The 22,385-nt window shown below is 50.4% G+C and overlaps 1 protein-coding gene across 3 annotated transcripts in view; it reads right to left on the reverse strand.

The window, feature by feature from the left end:
• entpd4 (ectonucleoside triphosphate diphosphohydrolase 4) overlaps positions 1-22,385 on the reverse strand; it is a 142,589-nt gene that overhangs the window by 23,758 nt on the left and 96,446 nt on the right. For all 3 annotated transcript variants that reach the window (XM_068001034.1, XM_068001030.1, XM_068001031.1), the window contains 5 exons: positions 17,703-17,886; positions 12,699-12,847; positions 9,699-9,866; positions 8,295-8,460; positions 7,099-7,342 (listed from right to left, as the gene is read on the reverse strand). In XM_068001034.1, coding sequence (XP_067857135.1) covers positions 7,099-7,342; positions 8,295-8,460; positions 9,699-9,866; positions 12,699-12,847; positions 17,703-17,886 — 911 coding nt within the window. The remainder of the gene's footprint in view (positions 1-7,098; positions 7,343-8,294; positions 8,461-9,698; positions 9,867-12,698; positions 12,848-17,702; positions 17,887-22,385) is intronic.

The raw sequence follows: 22,385 nt of genomic DNA on the forward strand, positions 1-22,385 counted from the left end.
ATAGATGGTCAGTGCACGGTGAAACACTGTACTCCGATAGATGGTCAGTGCACGGTGAAACACTGTACTCCGATAGATGGTCAGTGCACGGTGAAACACTGGGGTCCGATAGATGGTCAGTGCACAGTGAAACACTGTACTCCGATAGATGGTCAGTGCACGGTGAAACACTGGGGTCCGATAGATGGTCAGTGCACGGTGAAACACTGTACTCCGATAGATGGTCAGTGCAGGGTGAAACATTGTACTTCAATAGATGGTCAGTGCACGGTGAAACACTGTACTCCAACAGATGGTCAGTGCACGGTGAAACATTGTACTCCGATAGATGGTCAGTGCACGGTGAAACACTGGGGTCCAATAGATGGTCAGTGCACGGTGAAACATTGTACTCCGATAGATGGTCAGTGCACGGTGAAACACTGCACTCCGATAGATGGTCAGTGCACGGTGAAACACTGGGGTCCAATAGATGGTCAGTGCACGGTGAAACACTGGGGTCCAATAGATGGTCAGTGCACGGTGAAACACTGGGGTCCAATAGATGGTCAGTGCACGGTGAAACACTGTACTCCAATAGATGGTCAGTGCACGGTGAAACACTGGAGTCCAATAGATGGTCAGTGCACGGTGAAACACTGTACTCCAATAGATGGTCAGTGCACGGTGAAACAATGTACTCCGATAGATGGTCACTGCACGGTGAAAGACTGTACTCCGATAGATGGTCAGTGCACGGTGAAACACTGTACTCCGATAGATGGTCAGTGCACGGTGAAACACTGTACTCCGATAGATGGTCAGTGCACGGTGAAACACTGTACTCCGATAGATGGTCAGTGCACGGTGAAACACTGCACTCCTATAGATGGTCAGTGCACGGTGAAACACTGGGGTCCGATAGATGGTCAGTGCACGGTGAAACACTGTACTCCAATCGATGGTCAGTGCACAGTGAAACACTGTAACCCAATCGATGGTCAGTGCACGGTGAAACACTGTAATCCAATAGATGGTCAGTGCACGGTGAAACACTGAGGTCCTTTAGATGGTCAGTGCACGGTGAAACACTGTACTCCGATAGATGGTCAGTGCACGGTGAAACACTGTACTCCGATAGATGGTCAGTGCACGGTGAAACACTGGAGTCCAATAGATGGTCAGTGCACGGTGAAACACTGGAGTCCAATAGATGGTCAGTGCACGGTGAAACACTGTACTCCGATAGATGGTCAGTGCACGGTGAAACACTGTACTCCGATAGATGGTCAGTGCACGGTGAAACACTGCACTCCGATAGATGGTCAGTGCACGGTGAAACACTGCACTCCGATAGATGGTCAGTGCACGGTGAAACACTGCACTCCGATAGATGGTCAGTGCACGGTGAAACACTGTACTCCGATAGATGGTCAGTGCACGGTGAAACACTGGGTTCCAATAGATGGTCAATGCACGGTGAAACACTGTACTCCGATAGATGGTCAGTGCACGGTGAAACACTGTACTTCAATAGATGGTCAGTGCACGGTGAAACACTGTACTCTGATAGATGGTCAGTGCACGGTGAAACACTGGGGTCCAATAGATGGTCAGTGCACGGTGAAACACTGTACTCCGATAGATGGTGAGTGCACGGTGAAACACTGTACTTCAATAGATGGTCAGTGCACGGTGAAACACTGTACTCTGATAGATGGTCAGTGCACGGTGAAACACTGGGGTCCAATAGATGGTCAGTGCACGGTGAAACACTGTACTCCGATAGATGGTCACTGCACGGTGAAACACTGTACTCCGATAGATGGTCAGTGCACGGTGAAACACTGGGGTCCAATAGATGGTCAGTGCACGGTGAAACACTGTACTCCGATAGATGGTCAGTGCACGGTGAAACACTGTACTCCGATAGATGGTCAGTGCACGGTGAAACACTGTGCTCCGATAGATGGTCAGTGCACGGTGGAACACTGTACTCCGATAGATGGTCAGTGCACGGTGAAACACTGTACTCCGATAGATGGTCAGTGCACGGTGAAACACTGTACTCCGATAGATGGTCAGTGCACGGTGAAACACTGTACTCCGATAGATGGTCAGTGCACGGTGAAACACTGTACTCAAATAGATGGTCAGTGCACGGTGAAACACTGTACTCCGATAGATGGTCAGTGCACGGTGAAACACTGTACTTCAATAGATGGTCAGTGCACGGTGAAACACTGTACTCCGATAGATGGTCAGTGCACGGTGAAACACTGTACTTCAATAGATGGTCAGTGCACGGTGAAACACTGTACTCCGATAGATGGTCAGTGCACGGTGAAACACTGTACTCCGATAGATGGTCAGTGCACGGTGAAACACTGTACTCCGATAGATGGTCAGTGCACGGTGAAACACTGTACTCCGATAGATGGTCAGTGCACGGTGAAACACTGTACTCCGATAGATGGTCAGTGCACGGTGAAACACTGTACTCCGATAGATGGTCAGTGCACGGTGAAACACTGTACTCCGATAGATGGTCAGTGCACGGTGAAACACTGTACTCCGATAGATGGTCAGTGCACGGTGAATCACTGCACTCCGATAGATGGTCAGTGCACGGTGAAACACTGTACTCCGATAGATGGTCAGTGCACGGTGAAACACTGTACTCAGATAGATGGTCAGTGCACGGTGAAACACTGCACTCCAATAGATGGTCAGTGCACGGTGAAACACTGTACTCAGATAGATGGTCAGTGCACGGTGAAACACTGTACTCCGATAGATGGTCAGTGCACGGTGAAACACTACTCCAATAGATGGTCAGTGCACGGTGAAACACTGTACTCCAATAGATGGTCAGTGCACGGTCAAACCCTGGGGTCCAAGAGCTGGGCAAATGTTTTACATGAGCCGTCTGTGATTTGTAGTTGAACGCCAGCAAGTTTTAGTTCCTACCTGACGACAGATGGATCCTGAAGATTATCTGGTTGTTATTAATGACCTTTAATCAGGTGATGGCACAATCAAGGGCCCAGTTCCAATGGCAATCAAATGTAAACATCAGCATGACGACACACTGCGCTGTAGCAGTGGTGAAATGTTAGCAAATAATCGGACACACACGCACCTCTGAGTGAACAATCAGGCACACACGCACCTCTGAGTGTACAATCAGGCACACACGCACCTCTGAGTGAACAATCGGACACACACGCACCTCTGAGTGAACAATCAGGCACACACGCACCTCTGAGTGAACAATCGGACACACACGCACCTCTGAGTGAACAATCAGGCACACACGCACCTCTGAGTGAACAATCAGGCACACACGCACCTCTGAGTGAACAATCAGGCACACACGCACCTCTGAGTGAACAATCAGACACACACGCACCTCTGAGTGTACAATCAGGCACACACGCACCTCTGAGTGTACAATCAGGCACACACGCACCTCTGAGTGAACAATCAGGCACACACGCACCTCTGAGTGAACAATCAGGCACACACGCACCTCTGAGTGAACAATCAGACACACACGCACCTCTGAGTGAACAATCAGACACACACGCACCTCTGAGTGAACAATCAGGCACACACGCACCTCTGAGTGAACAATCGGGCACACACGCACCTCTGAGTGAACAATCGGGCACACACGCACCTCAGAGTGAACAATCGGGCACACACGCACCTCAGAGTGAACAATCGGGCACACACGCACCTCTGAGTGAACAATCCGGCACACACGCACCTCTGAGTGAACAATCAGGCACACACGCACCTCAGAGTGAACAATCGGACACACACGCACCTCTGAGTGAACAATCAGGCACACACGCACCTCTGAGTGAACAATCAGGCACACACGCACCTCAGAGTGAACAATCGGGCACACACGCACCTCTGAGTGAACAATCAGACACACACGCACCTCTGAGTGAACAATCGGGCACACACGCACCTCAGAGTGAACAATCAGACACACACGCACCTCAGAGTGAACAATCAGGCACACACGCACCTCTGAGTGAACAATCAGGCACACACGCACCTCTGAGTGAACAATCAGACACACACGCACCTCTGAGTGAACAATCGGACACACACGCACCTCTGAGTGAACAATCTGGCACACACGCACCTCTGAGTGAACAATCGGGCACACACGCACCTCTGAGTGAACAATCAGACACACACGCACCTCTGAGTGAACAATCAGGCACACACGCACCTCTGAGTGAACAATCGGGCACACACGCACCTCTGAGTGAACAATCAGACACACACGCACCTCTGAGTGAACAATCAGACACACACGCACCTCTGAGTGAACAATCAGACACACACGCACCTCTGAGTGAACAATCGGACACACACGCACCTCTGAGTGAACAATCGGGCACACACGCACCTGTGAGTGAACAATCAGACACACACGCACCTCTGAGTGAACAATCAGGCACACACGCACCTCTGAGTGAACAATCAGACACACACGCACCTCTGAGTGAACAATCGGGCACACACGCACCTGTGAGTGAACAATCAGACACACACGCACCTCTGAGTGAACAATCAGGCACACACGCACCTCTGAGTGAACAATCAGACACACACGCACCTCTGAGTGAACAATCAGGCACACACGCACCTCTGAGTGAACAATCAGACACACACGCACCTCTGAGTGAACAATCGGGCACACACGCACCTCTGAGTGAACAATCGGGCACACACGCACCTCTGAGTGAACAATCGGACACACACGCACCTCTGAGTGAACAATCGGGCACACACGCACCTCTGAGTGAACAATCAGGCACACACGCACCTCTGAGTGAACAATCGGGCACACACGCACCTCTGAGTGAACAATCAGACACACACGCACCTCTGAGTGAACAATCAGGCACACACGCACCTCTGAGTGAACAATCGGACACACACGCACCTCTGAGTGAACAATCAGGCACACACGCACCTCTGAGTGAACAATCGGGCACACACGCACCTCTGAGTGAACAATCGGGCACACACGCACCTCTGAGTGAACAATCGGACACACACGCACCTCTGAGTGAACAATCGGGCACACACGCACCTGTGAGTGAACAATCAGACACACACGCACCGCTGAGTGAACAATCTGGCACACACGCACCTCTGAGTGAACAATCAGGCACACACGCACCTCTGAGTGAACAATCAGGCACACACGCACCTCTGAGTGAACAATCAGGCACACACGCACCTCTGAGTGAACAATCAGGCACACACGCACCTCTGAGTGAACAATCAGGCACACACGCACCGCTGAGTGAACAATCAGGCACACACGCACCTCTGAGTGAACAATCAGGCACACACGCACCTCTGAGTGAACAATCAGGCACACACGCACCTCTGAGTGAACAATCAGGCACACACGCACCGCTGAGTGAACAATCGGACACACACGCACCTCTGAGTGAACAATCGGGCACACACGCACCTCTGAGTGAACAATCGGGCACACACGCACCTCTGAGTGAACAATCAGGCACACACGCACCTCTGAGTGAACAATCGGACACACACGCACCTCTGAGTGAACAATCGGGCACACACGCACCTCTGAGTGAACAATCGGGCACACACGCACCTCTGAGTGAACAATCGGACACACACGCACCTCTGAGTGAACAATCGGACACACACGCACCTCTGAGTGAACAATCAGGCACACACGCACCTCTGAGTGAACAATCAGGCACACACGCACCTCTGAGTGAACAATCAGACACACACGCACCTCTGAGTGAACAATCAGGCACACACGCACCTCTGAGTGAACAATCGGACACACACGCACCTCTGAGTGAACAATCGGACACACACGCACCTCTGAGTTTACAATCAGGCACACACGCACCTCTGAGTGAACAATCGGACACACACGCACCTCTGAGTGAACAATCAGGCACACACGCACCTCTGAGTGAACAATCGGACACACACGCACCTCTGAGTGAACAATCGGACACACACGCACCTCTGAGTGAACAATCAGGTACACACGTAACTTTGAGTGAACAATCGGACATGCACGTGCCGTCAGTAAACTATCGAGCTCACACGTACCTGTGAATAAACAATCGGGCATGCACGTACCTGTAAACAATTGGGAGCACATGTACCTGTAATCGATCGGGCACACACGTAACTGTAAATGATTGGGAACACATGTACCTGTGAATAAACAAGTGGGCACACACGTACCTGTAAATGAACGATCGGGCACGCACGTACCTGTAATCGATTGGGCACACACGTACCTGTAATCGATCGGGCACACACGTAACTGTAAATGATTGGGAACACATGTACCTGTGAATAAACAATTGGGCACACATGTACCTGTGTATAAGCAATCGGGAACACACGTACCTGTGAGTCAACAATTGAGTACACACGTACCTGTGAGTCAACAATTGAGTACACACGTACCTGTGAGTGAACAATCTTGTGCACACAGACCTGTAAACGATCGGGTACACACGTACCTGTAAACAACCGGGCTCACATGTACCTGTAAACGATCGGGCACACACGTACCTGTAAACAATCGGGAACACAAGTACCTGTAAACAACCGGGCTCACACGTACCTGTGAACAACCGGGCTCACAAGTCCCTGTGAGTAAACCATCGGGAACACACGTACCTGTGAGTGAACCATCGGGAACACACGTACCTGTGAGTGAACCATCGGGAACACACGTACCTGTGAGTGAACACTCGGGAACACACGTACCTGTGACTGAACACTCGGGCACACACATACCTGTAAACACTCAGGCACACACGTATCTGTGACTAAACACTCGGGCACACACGTACCTGTAAACACTCGGGCGCACACCTACCTGTGACTAAACACTCGGGCACACACGTACCTGTAAACACTCGGGCACACACCTACCTGTGACTAAACACTCGGGCACACACCTACCTGTGACTAAACACTCGGGCACACACGGACCTGTAAACACTCGGGCACACACGGACCTGTAAACACTCGGGCACACACGGACCTGTAAACACTCGGGCACACACGTACCTGTGACACTCGTGCCACACCCAGGCATGTCGGCCAGCCTTGGGCCGGAAGTCCGCTTGCCCATTGTTGTGGATTTGGGAGGAGAACCTCAGCAGCCGGCGGAAGCTGGACAAGAGCGGCAGCCCAGCGGCCGAGCTGGTGAGACACTTCTCTTCCATCGCACACGTCAGCATGACCATGGGCCGGTTCTCCAGATACGTGGTCTCCTCAACAATCTGGGGATTAAGAACGAGATCGGAAGCAGCTGGAAACGAGAGGACAGAGGTGTTAACGTCTTCCGCTTTCACTGCGCTGCCAACCGACGCCCCGAACCCTTCCCCCCCAATCTCTCCTGATGGCACCGATTCTAACTGGGTTCCAGTTCCCCATCTCGCGCACCAATCCTGATGGCGAATATTCAGCTGTCGAGGGAGTCACAGCTGAACACAACCCCATGTCCTTGCACACGCCCTTCCAGCATGGGACACAGATCACAGGGGAACCCTGGCTGATTTTTCCCCTGTGGCCTGAGGACATTTGTGCCTCTGTAGCTGAGGTGAGCTCACTGAGCACAGACTGGCAATCAACCCTTGGATCTCCTCATCTGCCAAGTTTAGTAGCCTGCCAGGCAATCGATTTACCCCGACGCCATCCCCCTCAAGGTTCTGTGAATTCTCAGTCGCACGTGTTGGCTTAAGGACACAAGGAAGGTCGAGGAGGAGCAAAGGCTTTTGTCCCATTGAAGCTCATCGAACTTTCCCATCACATCGTCCAACTGTGTCAATGGGCTTGATTGCTTTTTGTTCGGTACGGCTATTAAGGAATCATGGGTCAAGATTCCATGCATTCTTTCCAAGAAGAGCAGGGGAGTTCTCTCCGGTGTCCTGGCCGATATTTATCCCTCAACCAACATCACTTTTAAATAAAACAGATTATCTGGTCATTATCACGTTGCTGTTTGTGGGATCTTGCTGTGCGCAGATCGGCTGCCGCGCTTCCTGCATTCCAACAGTGACTGCACTTCAAAGAAGTACTTTGTTGGTTGTAAAGCGTTTTGGGACGTCGTGAGCTTGTGAAAGGCTCCATTTAAGTCTTGCTTTCTCTTGGGGAGATGGGCCATTGGATGGGTTGGCGGTGGGGGGGTGCGGGGAAGAGAAAAGGGAGCTGAATAATTCAGCCGAACTGACGCAGGCGAGATGTAGAAAGGAGGGACTTACACTCAGTGCAGGAGATGCCTGCAGCGAAGCGCCCCCCTCCACTGGGACAATCGAGGTCTTGGCCGTGGTGGCGACACTGGAAAAGGGACATCTCAGTGCCAGAGCATTTCACGCCACTCATCACCACTCCGTCCGCAGTCCGGTCGCCCTCCCAGAACCAGGTCTCCTGAGGAGAAATCCCCAACAAAAAAAAAAACAATCCGTGAGGCATCAGCGAGAGGAAAACACAGGGGAAAGCTGAGGGCAGGGCAATTCGATCAGGAAAGCCCTGAAGGGGCCAGAATTTAGCAGTCAGTTGCCCAAATCCTTCACCCAGACTTGCATGAGTCACATTAACATTTGCTCCAAAGCCATTTGTCCAGCTGTCTCCTCTGACGGCACCCTCCCCCCAACCCCCGATGCCCCTCAATCCCAGCCCTTCCTCTCAACCGAGGCCTCGTCTATCCCATTCCCCGTAGCTTGTCCTCATCTCCACCTCGGTGTAGTCAACTGGGAAAGAAAGAGGTGACGACAGGATCTGGAAGGGAGAATTAAATCATCCTGCAAAAATGATCAGTGGGTTTTGGGGCCTCCTGAGCATCAATGAGGGGGTCGGTATTGTTACCAACTCTGACGGGACGTATTCCTGGAGGTTTCATCGCATGGCCTTCCACCTCCCACCCAGTCAAACAGCCTTTTCTCCCCAACTGGTCTGTGCCGGTGTTTATGCTCCACACGAGCCTCCTCCCTCCCTACTTCATCTAACCCCATCAACATATCCTTCTATTCCTTTCCCCCTCCTGTTTATCGAGCTTCCCCTTAAATGCATCTATGCTGATCACCTCAACTGCTCCATGAGTTCCACATTCTAACCCTTCTCTGAATAAAGAAGTTTCTCCTGAATTCCCTATTGGATTTATTAGTGACTGTCTTATATTTATGACCCCTACTTTTGGCCTCCCCCACAAGTGGAAACATCTTCTCTATGTCTGCCCTTTCAAACCCCTTCATAATCTTAAAAGCCTCTATCAGGTCACCCCTCAGTCTCATCTTTTCTGGTGAAAAGAGCCCCAGGCTGCTCAATCTTTCCTGACTGGTCTCGTCTCTCAGTTCTGGTTCCATTCTTGTAAATCTTGTTGGCAACTTCTCTGGTGCCTCGATATCCTTTTTGCAATATGGAGACAAGAACGGTGCACAGTACTTCAAGTGTGGCCTAACCAAGGTTTTTCACAAGTATAACATAACTTAACGTAACATCTGGGTGCTATTTTTCAGTGCATGTGCCAAATTCCTGAATGTTCTGTTTTATGGTGGAGGTTCTGGAAGATGCCCATTCAGACAGCCTGGGTTCGCCCAGCCACGCTGCTTGCCGGAGGTTTTACCGGGCAGAAAGCAGGCAACGGTAAGGACCAGGACGGCACGTACCTGAACCGCATGGTCAGCAAAGCCCAGCCCCAGTTGCCGGCACACCACCATGGCTTCCATGATGCCCCAGTTGTCGCTGCAGACCGTCCCCCACTGCAGGGAGCCGTTCTTCTTGGCGAGCACCTCGATTCGGCCTTCGAAAGGAGTGCGCCCCCCCACCAGGCGAATCTGTGCAAGCAAACAGAGAGAGGGAGCTTTAGAGACAGCCTGGCCCATACAGCACACTCATGTGACAATGAGCGTCTTCAGGTCGACACCCCTTTCCGCAAGGTGTGTCCCTGAAATATTCCTCTACAGTTGTTTTTAGTGCATCGACCTAAAAAAAAATCCAAATGGGCTTTGTCATTATCCATTCTCAGGATGTGGGCGATGCTGCCAGCATTTATTGCCCGTCCCAGTTACCCTGAGAAGGAGGTAGTGGGCCTTCTTCTTGAACCGCTGCGGTCCGTGCGGTGTTGGTCGGGAGTTCCAGGATTTTGACCCAGCGACGATGAAGGAATGCCGATACCTGTCCAAGTCGGGATGGTGTGTGATTTGGAGGTGATGGTGTTCCCATGACGTTGCTGCTCTTGTCCTTCTTGGCGGCAGAGGTCACAGCGGAGGGAGGTGCGAAGTAATCGTGCGCATTTATAACACCGAGGAAGAGAAAGTTTGCTGCAGAAAACATGGCGGATCCTTTGAGACATTTCATAAAGGTCCTGCTTCACATTGAACTCTAACCCTTAACCCTGACCCCAAGCATCGATTAGGGTTAGATCACTGAAGGCATACATCATCAAATAAACTGACTGCAATTAAGACACTTTTCACGTAGTAAATATGCTAAAGCACTTCACTCAGTAGAAATGCACACTGAGTGGTAGAGAAAGAGTTTGGGGAGATGACCGAATAAATGGTCAAAATAATAGCGTTGGGGAAGTATCTTTTAAAGATGGGAAAAGGGGCAGGAAGGTGGAGGGATTTCGTGAGGCAGTTCCAGAGAGCAGGGATCAGATGGTTGAAAGCTCGGAGTCCGGGACGGGGGGTGGGCAACTGGGAACGGATGTACAGGACACAAGAGTCAGGGGGCCGAGAGACATGATGACGCAAGGCTGAAGCAGGTTACAGAGGTAGGGTGGGACAAGGCCATGGAGGGATTTGTAAATGGTGACACTGAATTCAATGTGCTGGGAGGGTAGCAATGGAGGTCAGCTGGGGGAGGGCGTGGAGATAATGGGCAAGTTGGACTCGGTGTGGGACAGGATGTGGGTGTCAGGGTTTGTTTTGGACAAATTAGGGCTTCTGAAGAGAGGAGTGTGAGAGAGAAATTGAGAGGTAGAGCCTATCGGTAACAATAGCACGGTGAAAGGTATCAGTGGCGGTGGGGGCAAGGTATGGGTGGAGAAGATGGAAGTCAGAGGCCTTGGTCCCCAATAGGAAATGGGGTTTTGAAGTACAGCTTGGGTCAAACATCATGACATTTAGGACTGAGACCAGGAAGTTTTTCACACACAGAGTGATCAACACTTAAGAAAATTAGAACCAGGAGCAGGAGCAGACCATACGGCCCCTCGAGCCTGCTCCGCCATTCAATAAGATCATGGCTGATCTTCTACCTTACACTTTCCCACCCGATCCCCATATCCCTTGATTCCTTTAGTGTCCAAAAAATCCATCGATCTCAGTCTTGAATATGTTCAACGACTGATCATCCACAGCCCTCAAGGGTAGAGAATTCCAAAGATTCACAACTCTCTGAGTGAAGAAATTCCTCCTCATCTCAGTCCAACCCCTTATCCTGAGACTCTGCCCCCTGGTTCTAGACTCTCCAGCCAGGGGAAATATCCTCTCAGCATTTTCCCTGTCAAGCCCTTTAAGAATTTGATACATTTCAATGAGATCACCTCTCATTCTTCCAAACGCCAGAGGATCTAGGCCTATTTTACTCAATCTCTCCTCATAGGACAACCCTCTCATCCCAGGAATCAATCTAGTGAACATTCGTTGCACCCCCTCCAAGGCAAGTATATCCTTCCTCAGGTAAGGAGACCAGAACCCTGTATAATTGCAGCAAGACCTCCTTACTCTTATACTCCAACCCCCTTGCAATAAAGGCCAACATACCATTTGCCTTCCTAATTGCTTGCTGAACCTGCATGTTAACTTTCTGTAATTCATGTACAAGGACACCCAAATCCCTCTGAACACCAACATTACTTAGTCTCTCACCTTTAAAAAATATGCTGCTTTTCTTTTCTTCCTTCCAAAGTGGATAATTTCATGTTTCCCCAAATTATACTACACCTGCCACATTCTTGCCCACTCACTTGACCTGTCTACATCCCTTTGCAGCCTCCTTGCATCCCCCTCAAAGCTTACTTTCCCACCTCGCTTTGTATCGTCAGCAAACTTGGATACATTGCACTCAGTCCCCTCATCTCAGTCACTTGGAATGGAATTACGGAAACAACAACCTTGAAGGTATTAAGATGTCCCAATGGGCTTCACAGGAATGTTATCAAACAAAATTTGACACTGAGCCACAAAAGGAGGTCTTAGTACAGGTGACCAAAAGCTTGGTCAATGAGGTAGATTTTAAAGAGCGTCTTCAAGGAGGAGAGAGAGGTCGAGAGGTTTATGGAGAGAATTGCAGAGCTTAGGGCCTAGGCAGCTGAAGGCACAACCGCCAGTGGTGGAACGAAGAAAACTGGGGACATGCAAGAGGCAAGAATTGGAGGAGGACAGAAATCTCGGTGGGTTGTTGGGCTGGAGGAGGTTACAGATAAAGGGAGGGGCCAGGCCAGGGAGGGATTTGAAAACAAGGATGAGAATTTTAAAATCCAGGTATTGCCAAACCATCACCCATCCTAGTATCTCCTTATGTGGCTTGGTGTCAAATGTTGTGAAGCACCTTGGGACCTTTTTACGATGTTAAAGGCGCTATATCAATGCAGGTTGTTGTTGGTGATGTTGCATACAACACAACTGTGGTGGTGGTCTGAACAAGAGGCTTCAACCCACCTGGTTCTCGAAGCCCATGGCAGGTATGTTACAAACCACTGCAGCATCTTCGTCATGGTCACACAGGTTGTCCTGGTTGAAATTGCAGTCAGTGACGGAGCTCTCAAAGCCTGTGCACTCCACCTCGTTCATATGAGCCAAGCCAATTCCTGTGAGGGAGTAGAAGGAGCCGGTGAGGCACAAGGATTATTGGACACTTGTTGAACTCAGGCATGCAGCCAGAAGACAACCAACACGGTTTCTCGTAAACAAAGACAGACAGACAGACTTGAACTTCTATAGCACTTTTCACGACCTCAGGACGTCCCAAAGCGCTTTACAACCAATGAAGTATTTTTGAAGTGTCGTCGCTGTTGTAATGTAGAAAACGCAGCAGCCAATTTGCGCACAGCAATATCGCACAAACAGCAATGTGATGTCTGACCTTCTTCCTTTACAAGAGGCTGTGTTGGAGTAAACACTCAACTACAATTTGGCACCTACTGATTTCAGAGCTGGCGTCACCACAAAGGTGGGATTTATGTGATGGTGATTGTATTAAAGTAACAATGAAAGCAATCGGATTGTCCCTGGAACAGGCTGCCTGCAAGGATGGCCTGGGGACTCATCTTATTTTGTCATGTTCCTTTTTATTCGAGTTACCAACTTTCCCTCTCAATTTATCCTTCATCAAGGAGAGATTGGGAAACCTGGCCCAGAGGACTATTTTGATCCAAACAACCCATGAGCTGGCATCCGGAGATTTTACCAAGCGCCCACTTTCATCAACTGTGTTCTGTATGGGCCATAGACTCAGATGGGAACAAGCAAACTCGAGAAGCCCATGTCAGCAGCGGGCCTTGAATCTCCTCGGGGATACGTTGATGCAACAGCCTTAGCTGGTGTGTCAGCTGTGGCTCAGTGGGCAGCACTCTCGCCCCTGAGTCAGAAGACCATGGGCTCAAGTCCCACTTGAGCACATAATGCAGCCCGACACTCCAGTCCAGTAGTAAGGGAGCGCTGCACTGTCGGAGGTGCCGCCTTTCAGATGAGATGTTAAACCGAGGCCCAATCTGTCTCTCGGGTGGACGTAATAGATCCCAGGGCACTATTTTGAAGAAGAGCAGGGGAGTTCTCCCTGGTGTCCTGGCCAATATTTCCCCCTCAACCAACATTGCCGGACTTTGTTGAGTACAAATTGCCTGCTGTGTTCCCTTACGTTACAACAGTGAGTGCTCTTCAAAAGGTACTTCAGTGGTTGTTAGGCACTTTGGGATGCCCTGAGGTTATGAGGAATGCAAGTGATTTCTTCTTTCTTCCAGTTTGTCGAAACACATTTGAAACACGTGGATCAGGAAAGAGAGAGGAGCGAGGGAACGTGAGAGAGAGAGAGAGAGAACAGAAGCAAGAGAGACAAAGAAGAAGAAAGAAGTCCAGGTTAACTGGGGTAGTGTCCTTGTCTCTCAGTGGAAGATTTGACTGTTGCAGAACAGCTGTTTTCTTATTGCTGTGAGAAGCCCAGTTCCACAATGGCAGGGAGTCAGGAATCTGCTCAAACACACAGACACTTGGCCAGGGTCAGGGCCAAGCACTGAAGAGCTGGATGCAAACAAAAAGAGCAGAAAGGAGAGCACTGGGAGGGTTTCAGCGACGATGCCATCCACAACAGAGTGAAACCTGAACTTAGCCCTGCTCCTGAATGAGTTGGCTGGCTGAGGAGAAAGTTGTGGGGGGGGTGATGGTGTTGGGGTGTGGGGTGCGTTGGGGAGCAGCAGCATGTGAACCAGTGCACCATGACCGACACTGAATGGGCAAGGGGGCTGAACACAAGATTCCCGTCTCAACAGTATGGCTAGTGGTGAAACTTCGTGGGTGAGTAACAACATGTTTTAACAGGTTACAGATACACCTCTATTAAAAATAAAACACCAACAGAAATGCCGTATACTCTGCAAAGTGCGGTGTGTTACACAGAAGGTAAGTGTCTTTATAGATAACATTTGATCCATGTGATCTCCTGGGCTGGTTTCGATCATCTGAGGCGGGTTGTGGGGAGTTTGAAAGGAATTTTCTCCAGTATTTTTTCCCTTATTGGCCCTGGGGTTTTTCTCTGTTTTTTTGCCTCTGCCAGGAGATTACATGAGGAGGAAGGGAGCAAGTGTTTCGTCATGGAATCATAGAACGGTTACAGCACGGAAGGAGGCCAGCTCTATGCAAAAGCAATCCAGCTCGCCTCACTCCCCAGCCCTGCAAATTTTTTCCTTTCAAGTACTTATCCAGTTCCCTTTTGAAGGCCATGATTGAATCTACCTCCACCACCCCCTCAGGCAGTGCATTCCAGATCATAACCACTCACTGAGCAAAAAAGCTTTTCCTCATGTCACCTTTGGTTCTTTTGCCAATCACCTTAAGTCTATGTCCTCTGGTCCTTGACCCTTCCGCCAATGGGAACAGTTTCTCTCTATCTACTCTGTCTAGACCTTTCATGATTTTGAATACCTCTATCAAATCTCCTCTCAACCTTCTCTGTTCCAAGGAGAACAACCCCAGCTTCTCCAATCTACCCACGGAACTAAAGTCCCTCATCCCTGGAATCATTCTAGCAAATCTCTTCTGCACCCTTTCTAAGGCCTTCACAACTTTCCCAAAGTGCGGAGTCCAGAACTGGACACAATACTCCAGTTGTGGCCGAACCAGTATTTTATGAAGGTTCATCAGAACTTCTTTGCTTTTATACTCTATGTCTCTATTTATAAAGCCCAGGATCCCGATGCTCCGGCAATCATGAGATATGGGGCAGGCTTGATGGACCAGTTGGTCTTTCCCTGCCCCTCAATTTCGTATGTTCGTATCAGCCTACTGCACGCACAAATATGGAAGGCGGGTGTTCGGGTGTGCATGTTACTGGAAATGTTGGCTCAGTGAAATAAATCCCCAATATCATTACAGCATCTGATTCACCCCTGACATCCAGTATCACACCTGCTGCCAGCCAAAAACCAAAAAGGTGGTGATTGGTGGCGGCCTCGTCTCCGTCAACTGACACCAGTGACTTGCTGTGGCCAGCCGTGTAGCGCCAGTGTTTACTCTGCACCCGTCCTGAGCAGTGTCCGTTTTTGCACGGCTGCATTTCTCTGGCCAACCTCTGCATAACTGGCGCACTCCGCATTATGTGGGAAGACGCGACTCGGCCGTTCCTTCGGGATCAGGCACAGATGCCTTTCCGTGTGCCCGAGGCGAATGCGAGAGGGTTTTAGGGGCACGTATTTTGCAAATCTGTTGTCCCGGCAATTGGGAATAGACTATGGAATTTTGCGCAGCTTTCGAAGCCTTGGGCAGATGTTCGGTGCAGATGTGCCGGCCCAACTATGGAGGCAATTGGGTTTGTTCTCCTGCAGGTAATGGATTGCATGGGCTCATACTGAAGGGCACAAGGTACAAATACAGTCGAAGTGTAAACCCCTAATTTGGGCAGTGGCACCTTGTGAGCTCAGACTGATGGACTTTTGTAGGTGGTGAAGCTTCACACAACACAGGAGCAGGAGGCCATGTATGCCACTGCCTTTCCGTTACATTTCTTCGCAGTTCAGTTCCTCCAAATGCTGAAAGCTTGGGGGATGCAGAGTGAAGAACAATAGAAATTGAAGAACGTGCATTTATAACAGCACCTTTCACAACCTTAGCATGACCCAACCGCTTCACAGACAATGAATACTTGTGAAGTGTAGTCACTGTTGCAATATTGGGAAACGCGACAGCTATTTTGTGCACAGCATGATCCCACAATCAGAAAACGACCAGTTAATCTCTTCCTGGTGATGTTGATTGAGGGATAAATATCGGCCAGGACACCGGGTATATCTCCACTACCCTTCTTCAAAATAGCACCACAGAGTACTTGATGTCCACTTGAGGGGGCAGATAGGGCCTCGGTGTAACGTCTCATCTGAAAGACGGCCCCTCCGACAGTGCAGCGCTCCCCTGGGAGCGTCAGCCTCGATGCTCGAGTCTCTGGAGTGGGACTTGAACCCCGGATCTTCAGACTCAGAGGCCAGAGTGCCTCCCACTGAGCCAAGGCTGACATCTATAATGACAACTGTCAATGACAATTGTAACAACCACACCACCAAGGCACATGAACATGTGGGGAGAATTAGCATGAACATCAATGTGGCTCCCACATGTGAAACTCAGTGGTGGGAAAGAACAATGATCAAAGCCTGAAAGTTGGGTCACCTGCAGGTCACACACTGGATGACTGTTGGTCCGACATGAGATGAGCACACTGAATTTCCTGGGAGGGACAAATCCAGTAGGAAAACAATAATTAAAGGCACAGTTTCAGAAATCTATTTCTTCATCAGTGAAAGGGAGCAAAGACGATCTCTTGAAACCAGCTATGACAATATTATGAGGGGAAAAAAAACTCGCCAAGTCTTCAAACAAACTTGACATCCTCCAACCTTCGTTTCAGGGTGTTTGTAAACAGGATAGACTGGAGACTGCCAGTTCCCAGACACCCATCCATTACACAAGCTCTTCAGTGTCAATGGTGTCAGCCGTAGCTCTGTGAGCAGCACACTCGCCTCTGAGTCAGAAGGTTGTGGGTTCAAGTACCAGTCCAGAGACTTAAGCACAGAATCCAGCCAGTCACTTCAGTGCCAGTGGAGAGGGAGTGCTTCAATATCGGAGGTGCTGTCTTTCGGATGAGATGTTAAACCGAGGCACAGTCTGCTTTCTCAGGTGGATGTAAAAGATCCCATGGCACCATTTCGAAGATGACCAGGGGGAGTTCTCCCCGGTGTCCTGGCCAAGATTTATCCTTCAGCCAACACCTAAATCAGTTTAGCTGGTCATTATCACATTGCTGTTTGTGGGATGTTGCTGTGCACAAATTGGCTGCCACGTTTCCTACATTACATTGGTTCTAAAGCGCTTTGGGATGTCCTGAGGTGGTGAAAGGCGCTATATAAATGCAAGTTCTTTCTTTCACTGTAAATCTCAAGGTGGGGGTAAATGCCTCACCTTGACCCATTCGAGCTCCAGTTAAAGCTTCCTTGGCAGTCCCAAAGCCCAGCTCTCGGCAGACCACGCTGGCTGATACGAGACTCCACTGATAATCACAGACGGTTCCCCATTGCCCGTTCTTCAACACTTCCACTCTGCCTTCACCGATCTTGGCTCCTCCTTTGAGACGAACCAGCGGCTCCTGTAGAAAAGAATAAAAACAGTCGGGCCACGTGCTCCGGCAAAGTTATGTTTGAATTACACACGCCCTCCCGTCCCCGTGTTCTCCTGTAGGTGGTAACTCTCAATCGAACAGATTGGAAATATTATAGAATATTCAAAAATACTATTGTTGGCAATTTAAGAATGACAGCAGACCAAAATGGCCGAGAGGTATTTTAAACGGGGATCCTGGGAAGAAGCGGCAACCACCTCATTCAGGGAGGGAAGACTGAGAGGGAGCAGTGCAACGCAGGAGAATGCAATGGTGAACCGTATCGAAGGTGGCAGGGAGGGAAGACTGAGAGGGAGCAGTGCAACGCAGGAGAATGCAATGGTGAACCGTATCGAAGGTGGCAGGGAGGGAAGACTGAGAGGGAGCAGTGCAATGCAGGAGAATGCAATGGTCAACCGTATCGAAGGTGGCAGGGAGGGAAGACTGAGAGGGAGCAGCGTAACGCAGGAGAATGCAATGGTGAACCGTATCGAAGGTGGCAGGGAGGGAAGACTGAGAGGGAGCAGTGCAACGCAGGAGAATGCAATGGTCAACCGTATCGAAGGTGGCAGGGAGGGAAGACTGAGAGGGAGCAGCGTAACGCAGGAGAATGCAATGGTGAACCGTATCGAAGGTGGCAGGGAGGGAAGACTGAGAGGGAGCAGTGCAACGCAGGAGAATGCAATGGTCAACTGTATCGAAGGTGGCAGGGAGGGAAGACTGAGAGGGAGCAGCACAACGCAGGAGAATGCAATGGTCAACCGTATCGAAGGTGGCAGGGAGGGAAGACTGAGAGGGAGCAGTGCAACACAGGAGAATGCAATGGTCAACCGTATCGAAGGCGGCAGGGAGGGAAGACTGAGAGGGAGCAGTGCAACGCAGGAGAATGCAATGGTCAACCGTATCGAAGGCGGCAGGGAGGGAAGACTGAGAGGGAGCAGTGCAACGCAGGAGAATGCAATGGTCAACCGAATCGAAGGTGGCAGGGAGGGAAGACTGAGAGGGAGCAGTGCAACGCAGGAGAATGCAATGGTGAACCGTATCGAAGGTGGCAGGGAGGGAAGACTGAGAGGGAGCAGTGCAACGCAGGAGAATGCAATGGTCAACCGTATCGAAGGTGGCAGGGAGGGAAGACTGAGAGGGAGCAGTGCAACGCAGGAGAATGCAATGGTCAACTGTATCGAAGGTGGCAGGGAGGGAAGACTGAGAGGGAGCAGTGCAACGCAGGAGAATGCAATGGTCAACTGTATCGAAGGTGGCAGGGAGGGAAGACTGAGAGGGAGCAGCACAACGCAGGAGAATGCAATGGTCAACCGTATCGAAGGTGGCAGGGAGGGAAGACTGAGAGGGAGCAGTGCAATGCAGGAGAATGCAATGGTCAACCGTATCGAAAGCGGCAGGGAGGGAAGACTGAGAGGGAGCAGTGCAACGCAGGAGAATGCAATGGTGAACCGTATCGAAGGTGGCAGGGAGGGAAGACTGAGAGGGAGCAGTGCAACGCAGGAGAATGCAATGGTCAACCGTATCGAAGGTGGCAGGGAGGGAAGACTGAGAGGGAGCAGCGTAACGCAGGAGAATGCAATGGTGAACCGTATCGAAGGTGGCAGGGAGGGAAGACTGAGAGGGAGCAGTGCAACGCAGGAGAATGCAATGGTCAACTGTATCGAAGGTGGCAGGGAGGGAAGACTGAGAGGGAGCAGCACAACGCAGGAGAATGCAATGGTCAACTGTATCGAAGGTGGCAGGGAGGGAAGACTGAGAGGGAGCAGCACAACGCAGGAGAATGCAATGGTCAACCGTATCGAAGGTGGCAGGGAGGGAAGACTGAGAGGGAGCAGTGCAACGCAGGAGAATGCAATGGTCAACCGTATCGAAGGCGGCAGGGAGGGAAGACTGAGAGGGAGCAGTGCAACGCAGGAGAATGCAATGGTCAACCGAATCGAAGGCGGCAGGGAGGGAAGACTGAGAGGGAGCAGTGCAACGCAGGAGAATGCAATGGTCAACCGAATCGAAGGTGGCAGGGAGGGAAGACTGAGAGGGAGCAGTGCAACGCAGGAGAATGCAATGGTCAACCGTATCGAAGGTGGCAGGGAGGGAAGACTGAGAGGGAGCAGCGCAACGCAGGAGAATGCAATGGTCAACCGTATCGAAGGTGGCAGGGAGGGAAGACTGAGAGGGAGCAGCGCAACGCAGGAGAATGCAATGGTGAACCGTATCGAAGGTGGCGGAGAGATCAAGAGGAGGGTGAACAGGGGCTGTGCTTGCAGTCACACGGGATGACTTGGAACAAGAGCGTTTCAGTGATATGCACAGGTTGGAAGCGTTCAAACAGGGAGTGGTGAGCACACCACACTGTTTCAGGACTGTTCCACCCCTGTGTTCACTGACCCACATTGGCTCCCGGTCTGGAAACGTCCCGATTTTAAAATTCTCATCCGTATGTTCAAATCCCTAACGGCCTCGCCCCTCCCAATCTCTGTAACCTCCTCCAGCCTTACAACCCTCCGAGATCTCGGCGCTCCTCCAATTCTTGCCTCTTGCGCATCCCTGATTTTAATCGCTCCACCACTGGCGGCCGTGCCTTCAGCTGCCTCGGCTTTAAGCTCTGGAATTCATTCCCGAAAGCTCTACGCCTCTCCTCCTTTAAGATACTCCTTAAAACCTACATCTTTGACTAAGATTTTGGTCACCTGCCCTAATACCTGCTTAGTGTCAAATTTTGTTTGATAATGGCTTCTGTGAAGTGCTTTTGGACATTTTACTACGTTAAAGGCGCTAAATCAATGCAAGTTGTTGTTGTTGATGATGAAAGGGCAGGTGAGAGAAAGGGCAGGTGGGAGATAGGGCAGTAGCTGCTATTGTAGCAGACGTACAGCTTCTATACACAACGACATGTAACTTGGTATCGGATGGATAAAAATGACTGTGTTTTGCACACACTGTGTTCATGTGATTTGTCTGTTTTATGCATTTCAAAGCTGTCTGCAAAGTCGGGACTTTACCAGCCCCAGCATTTGTTTTGACAGATGTGCTCCCAGCAGGGCGAGAGCTCAAACATGACCCGATCTTCCGTTCAGTAACCTGCTTCCCTGTTCCACTCACCCAAGCCAAGTCTGAGAGGGCTGGGTGGTGAGGTCCTCCCGTTATCTTCGAACTGCCTGTGAATTTAGCCCAGTGCGAAATCCGTGATTCACTTAAAATAAACAGCATCCACCATAGGCCGAGAGCCTGGGGCTGGATTTCCGATCCAACGGGAACTCACTTCTGCAACCCTGGACAGTGATCAAAATCTTACAACACACCTCGCGGGGTTAAAAAGGAAAGTTGGAAATCCTACTTCAAATCAAGCGGGGGCAACAGCTCCATGAGGACATATGAAATGTTGAAATCAACAGAATGAAAATCAGACTGTTTCCATATTGGGCGGGCGATCCGCTCTGCCAGATTACCCCCTCGGCATTGAGGGTGAAAATCTATACCAGTATCATTAACTGAGACTTGAGCCCATAATCCAGGCTGACACTTCAGTGCAGTGTTGAGGGAGCGCTGCCCTGTCGGAGGTGCCGTCTTTTGCATGAGATTTTAAACCGAGGCCCTGTCCAACCTCTCAGGTGGATGTAAAAGATCCCATGGCACTATTTCGAAGCAGACCAGGGGAGTTCTCCCCGGTGTCCTGGCCAATATTTATCCCTCAACCACCGTAATTAAAAACAAATTACCTGGTCATTGTCTCACTGCTGTTTGTGGGAGCTTACTCCCTCAGTGCTGCACTGGAATGTCAGCCTCGATTATGTGCTGAAGTCTCTGGAGTGGGGACTTGAACCCACGACCTTCTGACTCCGAGGCGAGACAGTGCTCGCCACTGAGCAAAGGAAAATTAAATCCTCTGCTGCACGGTCTCCGTTCCTGATCCTCACACTCGTTGCTCCTAGTGTTCAGCAGTGGGTTGAGTTTCTGCCACTGCAAAGGGGCCACACTGTTAGATGTCAGAAAGCATAAAATAAATTATGCACTAGATTCTTCGGGGAGATGAGAAAGAAGAGGAAGGCGGCACAGAGCCGAAATCCAACACAGAGTACTTGGAGGAGGTGTGAGGCAATGAGGCAGCACGCCAGGCCACAGAGCACCTCCAGCAGGACATGTTGTTTTTGCTTGTGGTGCTCAAATTTCACACTTGCTCCTGCTTTCAAACTGTTCACTGCTGCCGTACCAAAGCAAGAAAAAGAAAGACTTGCATTTCTATCGTGCCTTTCACAACCCCAGGACGTCTCAAAGTGCTACACAGCCAATGAAGTACTTTTGAACTGTAGCCACTGTTGTAATGGAGGGAAACGCAGCAGCCAATTTGTGCACAGCAGGGGCCCACAAACAGCGATGAGATAATTACCAGATAATCTGTTTTTTTTAATGTGATGTTGGTTGAGGGATAAATATTGGCCAGGACATTGGGAGAGCTCCCCTGCTCTTCTTCTAAATTGTGCTGTGGG

Source organism: Heptranchias perlo, chromosome 20, assembly GCF_035084215.1.
Source record: "Heptranchias perlo isolate sHepPer1 chromosome 20, sHepPer1.hap1, whole genome shotgun sequence".
Classification (NCBI taxonomy): domain Eukaryota; kingdom Metazoa; phylum Chordata; class Chondrichthyes; order Hexanchiformes; family Hexanchidae; genus Heptranchias; species Heptranchias perlo.